The sequence below is a fragment of the Lepisma saccharinum genome, chromosome 19 (assembly GCF_977018435.1).
Source record: "Lepisma saccharinum chromosome 19, izLepSacc3.1, whole genome shotgun sequence".
Classification (NCBI taxonomy): Eukaryota; Metazoa; Arthropoda; class Insecta; order Zygentoma; family Lepismatidae; genus Lepisma; species Lepisma saccharinum.
In genome coordinates this window covers 46,136,825-46,150,819 of record NC_139247.1, presented here as the reverse complement: position 1 = coordinate 46,150,819, position 13,995 = coordinate 46,136,825, and the positions used below count along the sequence as shown (strand labels likewise).

At 36.7% G+C, this 13,995-nt stretch overlaps 1 protein-coding gene across 1 annotated transcript in view; it reads left to right on the top strand.

The window, feature by feature from the left end:
• Positions 1-10,886, top strand: part of LOC146002848 (octopamine receptor beta-1R-like) — a 194,510-nt gene extending 183,624 nt beyond the window's left edge. Inside the window, exon 2 of the mRNA XM_083140832.1 lies at positions 9,150-10,886. Coding sequence (XP_082996958.1) covers positions 9,150-9,475 — 326 coding nt within the window. The 3' untranslated portion in view covers positions 9,476-10,886. The remainder of the gene's footprint in view (positions 1-9,149) is intronic.
• Positions 10,887-13,995: the final 3,109 nt, after the last annotated feature.

Genomic DNA, 13,995 nt, shown 5'->3' with positions numbered 1-13,995 from the left:
TTTGTGTCCAATATTTATCATGCTGTTTTGTCCCTGGAAAACGTGGTTCCCAGATACCCGATCCCAAGGGATACGATTTTTCTTTATTTATGTCAGTACCTGGTTCTGATACCCAGGCCCGCACCCAGGATATTTTAGGGGGAGGGGGGAATCCAAAAATGTGGAAAATAAGATCTAAAATGTTGTTGGAGTATTAGATATGACGAGCAATGTTGAGTTGGAATATTGTGGTACAAAGTAACGGATAGGAAAAATTCAACTCACAGATAGACCGCCACCCCGAACCGACAAACAATCAGCAACATAGTCGCTTAGAGACAAAGGCCGTCACACGGCGTGCAGCTTTGGTCTCATTAAATCCTCAGACGTTATTTACTAGTACTGGTTTCAAATTTCCATTCATTCTCCGTTTAGAAAATAATATATTTATAAATTAAAGGATACGTATGAGCAATGATTGTTGTAATGAAGAACATGTCTAAATATGTGTTAACAAAAACAACATTTTCGCCTTACGACTGCAGGTCAATAAAAGTCGGGTTAAAAAGAATGGTAGCCTTGAATCAATGGTTATAAAACTAAACTTATAAAATATTGCAGACCTCTGGCACAAGCATCTCTCCACAAACAATATTTTTTTATGCAAGGACAACATCGAAATTCTTTCAAAATCTGAAAAATTGTGAATGCCTTTTTGTACGTTTCTACCGGTTCATATTAAAATATTTCATGGTTCTAGAGGGGGGACATGGCCCTCATTGCCCCTTCCCTGGATACGGGCCTGCTTATACCACTAACAAGACGTAGGAGTAATGCTTTGCTAATGTAGGTGCTGTGGTAGTGCTCAAGAATCTATTTTGGTGGTTAACTATTCCACTTATATCATTTGGCACAAATCTATCACATTTCAAATATCTCATTTTTAAACTTTGTGCCTCATTTCTAAGCAATTTAGTTAGAGTTAGACGCCTGCGACTACAGTGGCCAAGGTCCCCAATCTAATCCAAGCCTTTAAAATTCCCATGCAAAAATATGCATTAAAAGGGGTCCAAGTTCTGGAGCCCCCGAATCGCTACATCTGCCCCTACCCCACAAATTGAAAATCGCTTATGCTCAATGACTTAAATCAAGACTGTGCATGCAGTTTAAAGTGGGATCAGAAGCACTCGACCAAAACACAATATATCTTCGTTACAAGGAGATAACGTTATCGGAAATTCCCTGGGAGATCTCAAACAGGTAAAACGAAGTCCTTACGTGCCCTTATACTCCAAATACTGATATAAAATGTAATGTACTTGGTGGTACTACAGTGGCGGAGATTACGGGGGCAGTTACCCGCCCCCCCCCCCAGTTTTCGCCACTTTTGCCCCCGCACTATGCTAAATCTTATCTACGAAGGGAGATGTACCGTCTTTTCCGCCCCGTTCTGGCACCATTCCCTCCTGGTTTTAGGACCCGATCGCCGCCACTGAGTGGTACATTAAATATGCTTCCTACAACAATATTTTCTTCCCTCCGTCTCCTCTTTAAAATAATTGTTGCATAGCCTCTTTACTCCCCCCCCCCCCCCCCCAACATGTTGCCAATCCTTGAATATATTGTGTCCTCGCACGGGCATTACAACATTTTATATGTATTCATATCATCTTAAATTGTACTAATGATACCAAAATTACAAGCACAATCGTGTCTATTCATGTGTACATTTTTATCTTTTACGTGTGTGCGTAAACGAGATTCTGTTCTCAATTTTGTATTTTTTATATATCGTCTTTTGTTTTGTTTGTCTTTAATATATACTGTATGTATCCATTAGAGTTAGGTGGCAGAACAGCCGCAGTCTGAACTTTGCTCTTCAATAAAGAATAACTGAATTAAATCTACAGCCAGGGGTCAGGTAGGTTATCACGAAACTAACCAGTATGCATTGCGTTTTGTTTCCCTGGGGTGTCCGGAACCTAACTATGCAGAAGGAGTGAGTTGGTTGCCTCCATTCGGAATATCGATACGTTGTTCATGTTGATTACGTAGAAGCAATCACTGAAACCAAACAAGCTGGTGTGCATTTCTCTGGCCGATAGTAATTTTCTTGTATTCCGGATATTCTCGTGATGTAATCTGACACCCTGCCTGAATTTTAATCGATGTCGAGGCGTAGAACACGAATATGTGCGTCGTTCAAAATGTTCATCAACATCTTTGATTGGATGAAACAACAAGTCTATGAAGCGTGGTGACATTCTGTATTCCAGTACAGTATTAGATTCACAAGTACATTGCTTCTCGGCACAATGTGCACCATAGAGCTTCTCTGAAGTAATTCTAGATGGCACATCAATCTAAAATAATCTTAAGTTGAATTGAGGAACTTCAGAATAAAAACCATTAAGTACATTGAAGATTTTAATTACCAAGATTCGTTTAAAAAATGCAGTGTGCTTTATCACTAATTTGTTAAAAATATCTCATGTTTGTACCTTTCCATATTGAAATTCCCATGCTCAGGAATGTAATTATGTATGCTTTTTATCAGAGATACAACAGAACTACGGTGTTCTATTAGTCACTATACTTACGGCAAGCCGGAAAAAGTTCCAATTATTATTTAACACCCGGGAGATTCCACTTATAACCTTTAGTAATACCATTTGAAATTTGCTTCGACTTGTGCGTAAGGTTGGTAACGGTATTTAATTAATTATAGCAAAGCCAAAGAACAGCAAATTTTATGGGATTGGAGTTTGAAGACATTTTTTCTATTGGTAATATGCATAAGGGAACCATGGGCGAAACGCTGTTTGCATAGTAAGATAATTTGTGTAAAAATACTGTAAGCTTAAGTACAGCGCCTTGAATAACGTAGTGTGGAAAACGGCACAGTTCTGCGCGCTCTGGCTGGTTCCACTCGAAAATGATCCGCTAGAGGCGCTGGCGTTGAACCCGGTGCTTGGTATTCGTCTGCTTTTAATGGAAGTAAATGGAGTTTTCGCTGCAACGTCTGATTCTTTTACTTGAAGCATTTCTATGAATGTGATAATTGCTATGATATTTGGTACAGTGGTCGCGAAGACATTAACGAACATTCTAGACAGTCGACCACGTCCTGTTATCGTCATACTTTCGTTAATAATACGGGAGAAAAAATACGCGTGGAATGCTCTTGGCAACTAAATTTTTGTGTATGAATTAGGTTCATTATTATCATCATCATCATTTCTTTTAAAGATATACACGCTGAAGCATTTGTATTTTGGATATTTACTGTCTCCTTTCTTCCGCTTTAAACTAATCGCGGCGATGGTGATAATGATGATTCCATGAAACGACAAGGGGAACCCCACAAAACTTTCTTAGTGCCATCGACATGAGTGTAAGGAAACTTTCAAACCAATGGGACAAGCGACACGGGATGATCACACTGTCACACTAGTGACACACACTTCCACACTGTAAAATAGCATTCATTGCACATGAGGGTCTAAACAGCAAAATACACGTTCATATGGCGTATTCGCGTGCTACTTGTTACTTCGGTCGGAAAGCTCCTTAAAGGAAGGGTGCTCAGATAATAAGCGACGCGCTACAGGGGAAGTTGAAGTTCCCAACTAAGTGACAAGCGACATGGTGCCTTCAGTCTATTGGCAAGCGTTCTCTGCTAATTGTGCGAACAACAGATAGGCGACACGAAAAACCGCACATTACAACAACAGATCTAGGCGACACGATAAGTCACACGTGTCGCTTGTGCGTCGCTCAAACTGGGCCATTTCCTCAATAGCTTGCAACATGTTGCCGTGGTTTGTTGTTCGCGCATGCGCGATGCAATGAGTGTCTTGCTTTAGGGAGATTGCGCACCAAAGCGACAAGGGGCACGCGACACTTATCGCTTGAGGATTTCACCAACCGAACGCTGGCCTGTGCTTCCCGTAATGCCGCTACGATGTGAAATGTTGCTCTTGATTGGCTCGTTTCCAAGCAACATGTGTCGCTTCGGTGTGAAAGTTGCCTTGGACCGAAGGACCCGTGTCGCTTTGCTGTGAAATCCTCGTATCGTTTGTCGCGTGTCGCTTTGGTGTAAAATCTCCTTGAGGAAACGGTGCAGTCAGAGCTTGTGTCCTTACGGTTCGAAAGGCTGCATTGATTACGGACTGCTCGCTTTCAAGCGACACTTGTGGTTTGTCGCCCCGGTATGAAATATCTCTCAGGATACTATTTATATTCTAATAACATAGAAAAATAAAACTCTAGTACACAATCCAACACCTGACGTCCGGAATCACTTTGCGATGTTTCTTCTTGTGTTACGCATGCTATTTATTTATTAACTTTATTTTACTTTTCTTTCCAAATTAATGTCATTTTGTGACTGCAAATCACTCCACAAATATAACTGTTTCCATCAATTCACGTACCGCCTTTCAAGACAAACAAATCTGCATAATATATTCCAAAAACTAACAAAGCCGCATTACTTTCATAAGAAAATTAGCACCGACATTGATCGCACTGCCATCTATGTTTCTCATCCGTCTGGGGAACCAGTTTCTTGGGTCGTTTTCCACACTAAGTTATTCAAGGCGCTGTAGCTTAAGTACAACCCTACTTCAAATAATAAATAATGATAATAATGGGCCCCATTAAACAGCAAGTAAGGTCTCATGTACTGTTTAGTAATAAAATAAGTTACCTAGAGTGAACGCAATTTATTTACGGTTTTGAGTTTTAAGTCCACTTTATGCACAGAAAAGGCTAATCAGGAGTAGACCTACAGTTTAAATTGGTGTCCGAACCATACTGTAGCATTCATAGGTTCCGAGTTATTAACGTTTGAAAAATGTTAACACCAGGCGCTGTATTCCTGCAATAAGACTTTTGTGCTACTACGCCAGAGGTCCCGGGTTCGAATCGTGACCTGGCCCTGGGTGTTTGTAAGTGTCCCTTCAATTTCATCATATCGTTACTCATCCTCATCTTCGCCATTAGCCAAAAGTGGCAGAAAACCGAAGTAAAATAAACGAAATCAATCAATCACTCAAACCCACACATTATTTTATTTTGCTTTAAGTCCACTTTATGCACAGATAGGCTAATCGGGACTAGTTTAAATTATGATAAAAACCACTAGATTCCGTCTGACCACCATGCGAGAGACCCGGGTTCGATCACCAGCGGGGAAGAACCGGGATTTTTCCAACCTGTTCAAGCTACTTTTGCGCCCACCCAGCGTCGTATAAAGTGGGTACCTGGAGGGAAATCTGTGGGGTAAAGGCGACCAGGGGCGTGGTGCTGATCACATCACTCCCACCTTCGGCCGTGATCCAGAAAGTGTGGGGCCCTAACTCCACAACCCCCTTACGCCTTCACGGCGTGGTCCATAGCACAGAGGAGCACTTTACCTTTTATCACTTTTACCTCCACTGGGTATCGAACTGGGGACAGCTTGTTGACAGGACGATGACATTACCACTACGCCACCGTGGAAGCCTATTTTAATTTGGTGCATTGACACTGAACCAATTAGAGGTTGTAGCCTTAACAATACCATCTCTTTCATTATTAACGCATTACTTCCTCGTAACAAATCAACAATGAAGATAAAACCCTCACAAAAGCGTGTAACGTGAATTGAATGAAGCTCTTCAAGGAGAAGTAAACAAGAGAGTTCTTTTATTGTTCAAATGCCGACATGGCTTCACTTGTATTGCAGACAATGTTCTGCATCACCTCTCTCCGCTGAGAGGGCTTTATACCTTGCGCGTCAAGAGAGGGAGGGAAACTTGATGCTAGATTAACAGGCATTTGAGTCGTTTATCCACGGTTACCATAACAACGGACGCCGGCTTTGTAACCGCAACTTGAACTCAATTGTTATCTCGTTTCTCCAAGAAGAAGCGCTAACCCTGCTTCAACTTTGATAGTATTTATTTTCTGTCAGTTCAACAGTGACATTCAACTCTTACTGGGGTCATATACGAGTATTGTGTTCAAGTTTCTCTGAATCGATCGTAAAATATCAGTAACCATTGTGACGAAAAAGAAATGAAATAATGGTGGAGAATATAAATAATAAGAATTTCACTAAAACAATAGTAATTGCTAGCAGGCGCGTACACTGGGGATTAAAAATTTGGAATAAAAAGAGAAGATCCAAAACATTGGCGTGCGGTCACTTTTATCATTGGGAAGCAACCCCAGAAAAAATTAAAAATGTCAAATATCGTTAATATCTTTTTCCTTCAAAACGATCTTTAATTAGCTGCTATTCGAAGGTGAAAGGTTGTCTTTGTCTGCCTTTGGAAACTCATTGGCCATTTCTTGATAAAAATACCACTTGCTTTCAATGTTTGCATTAGTTTTTTCAACCAATCAATCAATCAATCAAAAATATATATTTTTTAAATGCTTCCCTGATTTGCCTCAACGCTGGTGATGCATTACACGGTGCAGAAAATCCCTGTACGTGGATATTTAACCGTACAGTTTGCAACACCTTGCAACAGCAGACCTTGTTGATGTACTGCAACTTTATTTCAGCCCGACCACTGGCCAGTTATTGGATGGTTCAAGGTCACTTGTCCCATTTTCAAGCACTGCTTTCCTTTGGCCCGGTATATAGGTGGAAATACACAGATGAATTGACAAATGGCCAAAAGATGGTGCTAAGGGTTTCCGTCTCGAAAACGAAAGGACTGTGACTGGAAGGACTACACGTTCATTTTTTTGAGAAAGTAGAAAATAATTATAGAAAAATTCCAAGTAATGAAAAAAGCATTTTAAAGTTGTAATGCTGTAGGCCAGCACTACTTGTCTTGCTGTACTGGAATGCACGCGAACGCCAAATGCTCTAGAAGTATTATATATGACCACCAACGCTATGGTGGTATTGCAGCCAGAATTCAATTCTCCGAAGTATTCCGGAAATTAACAATGCTTTCCAATTTCCTTTAATTTTCTTTTATCAGTACAATTGAACATCCATGATAATTCTATGTTTAGAAAATAGAATATAAAGTAAATTATACGTATTAGCAATCTATATATATAAAAATATATGTATGTATGTATGTATGTATGTGTGTATGTGTGTATGTTTGTTCCGGCATAACTCTCGAACGCCTGGAGCGATTCCAACCAAACTTGATACACATATCAATTACAATCTAGAAAGAAATGCTGTAGGGGTAAGACACCCTTGGCACCCCTAGGGTAGAGGGTGGGAAGGGGTGACATGTAAAACGACTGATATTAGTGTGGAATCCATAGTTCTCGGGATCGCTAAGATGAATAGTGACACTTCCAATGCCGTTTAAGCCAATACACCTCTCGCACTCCTAGGGGTGGAGGTGGAAAGGGGGTTGACATCTAAAAATAATCGAAAATGACCGATATTAGTGTGGAATTCATAGTTTTCAGGGTCGCTAAGGTGAATAGTGAACCTCTCAATGCCGTTCAACTCATAGACACCTCTGACACACCTAGGGGTGAGGGTGGGAAGAGGGAGACATGTAAAACAACCGATATTAGTGTGGAATCCATAGTTTTCGGGGTCGCTAAGATGAATAGTGACACTCCCAATGCCATTCAACTCCCAAGTTCATTTTACACCATAGCTAGAATTCATTATTTTCCTGTCTAACAGAAGATTGGTAATAATAAATTTGTGATTAACGGGCTTACAATTCATTTAGACACTTTCTGCCAGTTTTCAGTTCATAGCTGCTTTGAAAGATTATCGTGATGTGAAGCAGTCCCCACATGTATGACATTCAGTTCATACAACAGCGAACAACGGCTATACTCAATTACAAAGAAGGATGTCGTTACTGCAGACAGTGTATAACAAAGCCAAGGCTAGCCACATCCTTTCATACTCACGCCACAATGGCTTTCAGTGAGGTTTGATAGCTCACTGTTATTCATTTCGGAGCAAACAAAGAAATAGGAAAAAGAGCGGGAATAAAGAGCGGGAAAATGGCCGGAAAGCTCATTCCTGCAACGGAGAAAATCGTCTGTGAAACGGCCATGCAGAGCTAACAATTGCCAGACTCGGCGAAGTTATTCTGCCAGATTCATGATTGAACAGAAAGGTTCTTTTGTTCGAACAATGCCCGTGTTTACATCCTATTACCTAGAGCTTTCTGTTTGTCCATTGTTAGTGTAGTGGTCTTCACCAATCATTTCGCTCGCTCGACTAAATGTGATGTGCTCGAAGGTTTCTGACCTTTGTTGCCAATAATGAGGCCCGAGGGCTTGATTGTTTGGCACATGTGCATACAGAAAGCGTTATTCCATCAAAAGAAAGCTTTTCTTTCTTGCGTGAGTAAAGAAACAGATTCGTGAATATATACAGAGAGATTCAGAAGTGATGGTTCAAACTGTACAGGTGAAATGTACAGAATAGGTGAAGCAAAAAAGTTGCAGTCAACATGTGAGAAAATATTGCATGGAACATGTATTGTTACTATTCGTCTCACGATAACAACATGAGCTCCCTTCATACAATATCAGTTATAACATTTAAACCAAGTTAGTTGTACTTTATAATACTTTTCACCACGAAAATCCCATTTTTTCATCTTGTATTCTTCTTCAAAGCACTTTTCCTCGGATGCACGTGGCTGTCGCCCTTAAGTCTGTTTATACCCGGTACTGGTATATATTTTTACAATTTGCAATCATACAATACGAAATGATGATTTACAAGTATGTACATGCGTCATTACTTAATATAATCATAAGGTATCAGAATGGTCATTAAATTTTATGAAACAGAATCCTGTACCACACACATAATCGAAAAATGTCATTCCACACAAATGTGTATACTTTTTCTACTTCTGTAAAGCATTAACATACATAAAGATTTAATGGTACACTTTTGGTGGATCAAAATACACAGAGGAAATGCATCAAAGGCGCTTTCATCAGCTACTGTTCCGAATGATGAACTAAAATGCATAAATGTGAACATATCAGACACAATCGTTACATAACAACCAAAATTACACTTTTACTAGTGTCATTTGATGAACCAAAAGTCCATCAACCTCGATCTTATGCATGTAGAGTTCTTTTTAACAGTCACTATTATAGTTACCAAAAATATAAATATGTTATGTACTTATGGTAATATGTTCTTCTTTCAGGTACAATGGTCCGAGAGCGTCAGTCATCATGGAGAACTGAGCACAAAGCAGCCAGGACACTGGGGATAATCATGGGGGTATTCCTCATATGTTGGTTACCGTTCTTCCTTTGGTATGTAATCACAACGATATGTGACGAGTCTTGCTACTGTCCGCCGATAGTTGTGTCTGTGTTGTTTTGGATAGGGTACTTCAATTCGGCTCTCAACCCTCTCATATACGCATACTTTAACAGGGATTTCAGAGAGGCGTTCAAAAACACTATCCAGATGGTATTTTTCTGCTTCAGCTGTTGGAAGACGCCCACACCGACACAGTTTGTCTAGAAGTAAAAAAATATATACTGACATTACTCAGTGTACTGTGGTAACAATGAAACCTCATTCAGCTATTGCAATAATTTATGAATGAATGTCTTTGAGGACAATTTTCTTCTTATCTTCGCTATCATTTACCACCTCTTACAAGTCTCCCAACATATTGTTATAATAATATAATTACAACGAAAGTAACTAGTAAGTGAGTACCATACTTAGAGATATAATTATAATATTCTTAAAATGAACATCTACAAATTATAATACCAACATGCATTTTGCAATTACAATCATTTATTGTGAATGAACCTGCATTTTCCTGTATACAATTAAATAGTCAACTGTTGCAACAAACGTAAGCATACATTCACCTAAAATACGCCTAAGTTTCAAAATTTAACCCTGAATGTAATTTTCATCGAATTCAACAATAAACAATTTACTAAAAATTCAGACAAAATTAAAAATGATGCTTGTGTAATAGCATACACACATGTAGAATCACTTCTGTAACATATTCATCCCAATACCAGAAAACTGCTGATCTTAGCTTACTGATTTAAAAATGGCCTATATCTTTTTAAAAATTGTCCTCACTGAATACAGTGTGAGTGCGTTAGCTCGTATGAATGCTCAATGATATACTGAATGTGCCAAAAAAGTTGGGGAAAGTGAGTGTTTTTCTAACAATGCTATGGTGCGGAACTCTTATCGCTTCAACAATACATTTCAGCAACAACAGAATAATAATTGGTGCTTTTGCGAAGAAAAAATATTTTTGTGAGTGGCGTAGTTTAAATGGACAGCGATAATTTGACAGGAATCAAAGTTTATTCTTTAAGAAAAATGTATTGTGGTATACGGTGTTTCCAGTATATATTCCCCTTCCTTGTATTTTGAGAGGTAAAATTTTAGTTGAGCATGTGAACAAAATATAGGTATGAAACAAACAAGTGTAGATTTAAGCATACGGAGGGAACCACTTGTGGAATGCTTTGGTCTAATAATTTTTTATTATATTATAGACATATAAAAGTCTGAGAGAAAGCACAGAGCGCCTCTATTTTACTGACTAGTTTATGCCAAACTCATATATGAGAAATTAATTCCAATCAGAACTTACAACATTCATTCTTTATTAGCAATTTTGAGGTTAATAAAGTCTTTCTACAAGAAATTTTGCATGTTCCAAATTCGACAGTATATTACAGTGTTGATTTTTATGGAAATATATTCTTTACAAAACATTGTGTAAGTGTAAAATTTGTCTCGGCAGAACTCTTTTTTAAAAAATAAAATATTACTAATTGCACTGAACTCATAATTTGAATACTAGAAACACCAGTGCAGCAAAATGAAGCTATCACTTTACTTCAACAGTGTACCATGCAACATGATATGTTTTTTGCACGCTTAGTTTCGTGTGGGCAAAAGAACACAATTAGAGAAATAAAATATGTCGTTCAAATGACGTTGATAATAAAACTTTAGACAAAGTTGAAGGTACTAGTGCATATTTTGCTACAGTTTGCACTACACATATGTTTATTATCTTCAACTGGCTATGCAATCGGTTATATTCATCATGCAATTTGCATTAGCATTCGTACGAACATTATTTAATTGCATATGCCGAGATATCTTGTTAAAATTATTTTGTAATACAGCTCACGAAAGTAAATATTCATTTCTATTGGTTGCAAATAGAAATCATGATAGTCGTGTGTTATTACAACAATATTTTAGTAGCGTAAGACAGCTTGATTGGAAATATCGCATTACATAAAGCGCAATCAAAATATGCCGTAACTACCCATAGGAAATTAATTGCGTGAGCTCATAAACCATTAATAAATGACCTGCAAACTGATACTACAAATTTGTTTACTTTTAGTTGTACGATCAAATGTAAACTATGTTCTATAAGCACAACCCCCTTTCTACTCTAGCTGTACACTCAATCATCACAATTAACCATGTTCGAACTAGGTAAATTTCTGTACAAGGTAAACCAAAATTATCCCGCTTCAAATATAAATGTATTACGGTGTATTCTCTACGTTCACAGTTCAAATGTTTTTAAAAATATCTATAGGAATTTGTCGAGACAATTTACCATTTATTTAAATATACAGATAATTTTTATACAGTGTATACCCATGCAAAGTTAATTAACTATATTGGCACTAATTTACTTAATTTCAAAAAGTGGCGCTTAATATATAATTAATGTCGAAAAGCACAAACACAATAACAGTCAGAAAACGTTCCTGTCAATGTAATGCACACACAGAGAAATATGTAGAAATCATGGTATTGAAATGTGACACAACAGGGTTGCATAATCAGTGAGGAAAATATTCTGTACAGTTACGAAGTTAGCAAAATTTGTATTCTACGAATCTGATTGTGCATTACATTTATTAATATTCGTTCAACAATCTCCGTCCTTCTATTCTTGCATGGAACGAAAATGTCTCGAAAATTCCATATGTATGTACGTATGTATGTACATATAATATATGCATATACATATGATATTACAATTGACTGTTGCTTTCCTCAGGTATATAATATATTCATTTCATGCACTAAAATGATAAAAATATATCTAGAAATATTGGAATTCAGTTAAACTGTGGAAACTAGTAGGAATATTTTACAGTAAATAAGTAAAGAGGTGCATATATGAGTATGTGGTTAAATATGAAAGGGAGTTAAATATATTTGCAATAAAACCATATTGTATGTATGCAAGTGGATGATGCAGATCAAAAATAAAGCAATTTATTGAAAATTATACAATAAGAACGGGTGTATAGTTGTTCATCATTTCAAATCATTACTGCGATCACGCATACCATTATATCATCATGAACATCATCAACGCTTATTGCTAAATATCAAGTACGTAGAAAACATAGGCATTAGCGAAATTACCGTACATAAAGAAATATGTTTTGCAGTAGTGGTGCATAAAAATTTGAAATACCATCTTTTGTTTGGTTTTCAATGACGCTATGGTAAGAATTGGCAACTATCACATTAACCTTGTGTTGTGGAAAAGGTACGACTATGCAGAATAAGGACATTTTAAACTTGTTGAACTATTAGATTTATTTTTAAAACAAAAATATATTTTAAAACTTTTTTTACATATAAAAAATAGGTATTGACATAAATTTGTGTTGCAGTCGTTTCAGGATCAAAGTCATTTATTAAAATATTTTGTATTCCCGAGTTCGACAATATTGGAGGCTTCTATCAGTACCACTTTCTGGCATCTTTACCCTGAAGAGTTGTCCCCAGGTACCCACTGAGAAATAAAAACATTTATTATGCAAACGTAATATTACAATGTTCAAAAATACGTAAGAAGCACATTGTAGGCAATGTTACAAGTCAATCCAAATTAATCCCCATTGAAATTATAAATCAATGTCCCGTTCTTTCATTATCCATTCACATGTACCCCTCATCTTTGCAGTTGTAAAACACATCGACAAGAGACACTTATTTTAGTATGAATTGTCAAATACTTTAATGTCATTCTCGTCGAACCTAAATCAAAATTAGTTATTTTACATTAATTTTTGTGAATGTAGATTAAGCTTGAAGTAGTACAAATATTGTACTTGTATTAAATATCTCCAAAACAATATCACAATATTTTATTTACAAATCATGGAAACGGTACATAGTTTTGACATGTTATTGAATATTAATTTTGTTCTGATACACTTACACACACGCTATGTTCGAAAATGTAAATAACAACAAAGCAGTCATTATTATTATTATCAAATATTAAATGTAATGTTATTTCATACTAGTAATATTAAACAATTTTCACACACAAGCATGCTAACATATGTATTTATCATTTTCCTAAATTCAAGTTTACTACATTAATATTACAGGATAGCTCAAAATAAATTGTATCTAACTTATTATTTAAGTTAATAAAATTTAATAGTTCGTTATTTCTAAATTTTCTATTATGTATAAGGAAATTAAGTTCAAAGGTTAACTATTGATCTGAATTTTATTATTTTTTACTTGTAATGAGAAAGGTACATGTTAATAACAAGTGTGATAATACATTTTCAAAATCTTGCTTAAAATGTGTAGTGTACTTTATTTCCTATTTCCACAGAGGAAGAGAAAACTGCGAGTGTATGTGTGTCTATGTGTGTGTAACATATATTCTTCATGATGTACTCGTACGTTTCCAAACTGAATAATTGATGCGAGTAATAAATCAAATTGTTGTCTTATGTCGTGGAATAAACGAAGAAAAATTTGTCAAATTAAGTACTGGATTTTAGTTTGTGCGTGGAATATATTTTTGAACTGTGAGAAATCTCTTTAGAATGGGTACAACACATAAGTAAAACGTATGGTTACTAAGTGAAAATTATACCTAATTTGGAACTTCAAAAATTGCAAACGAAATTTGATTTAAAAATTATGCGCTAAATTTGGGAAAGATAAATTATGTAATTTTGACCTTATACATTACCATAGCG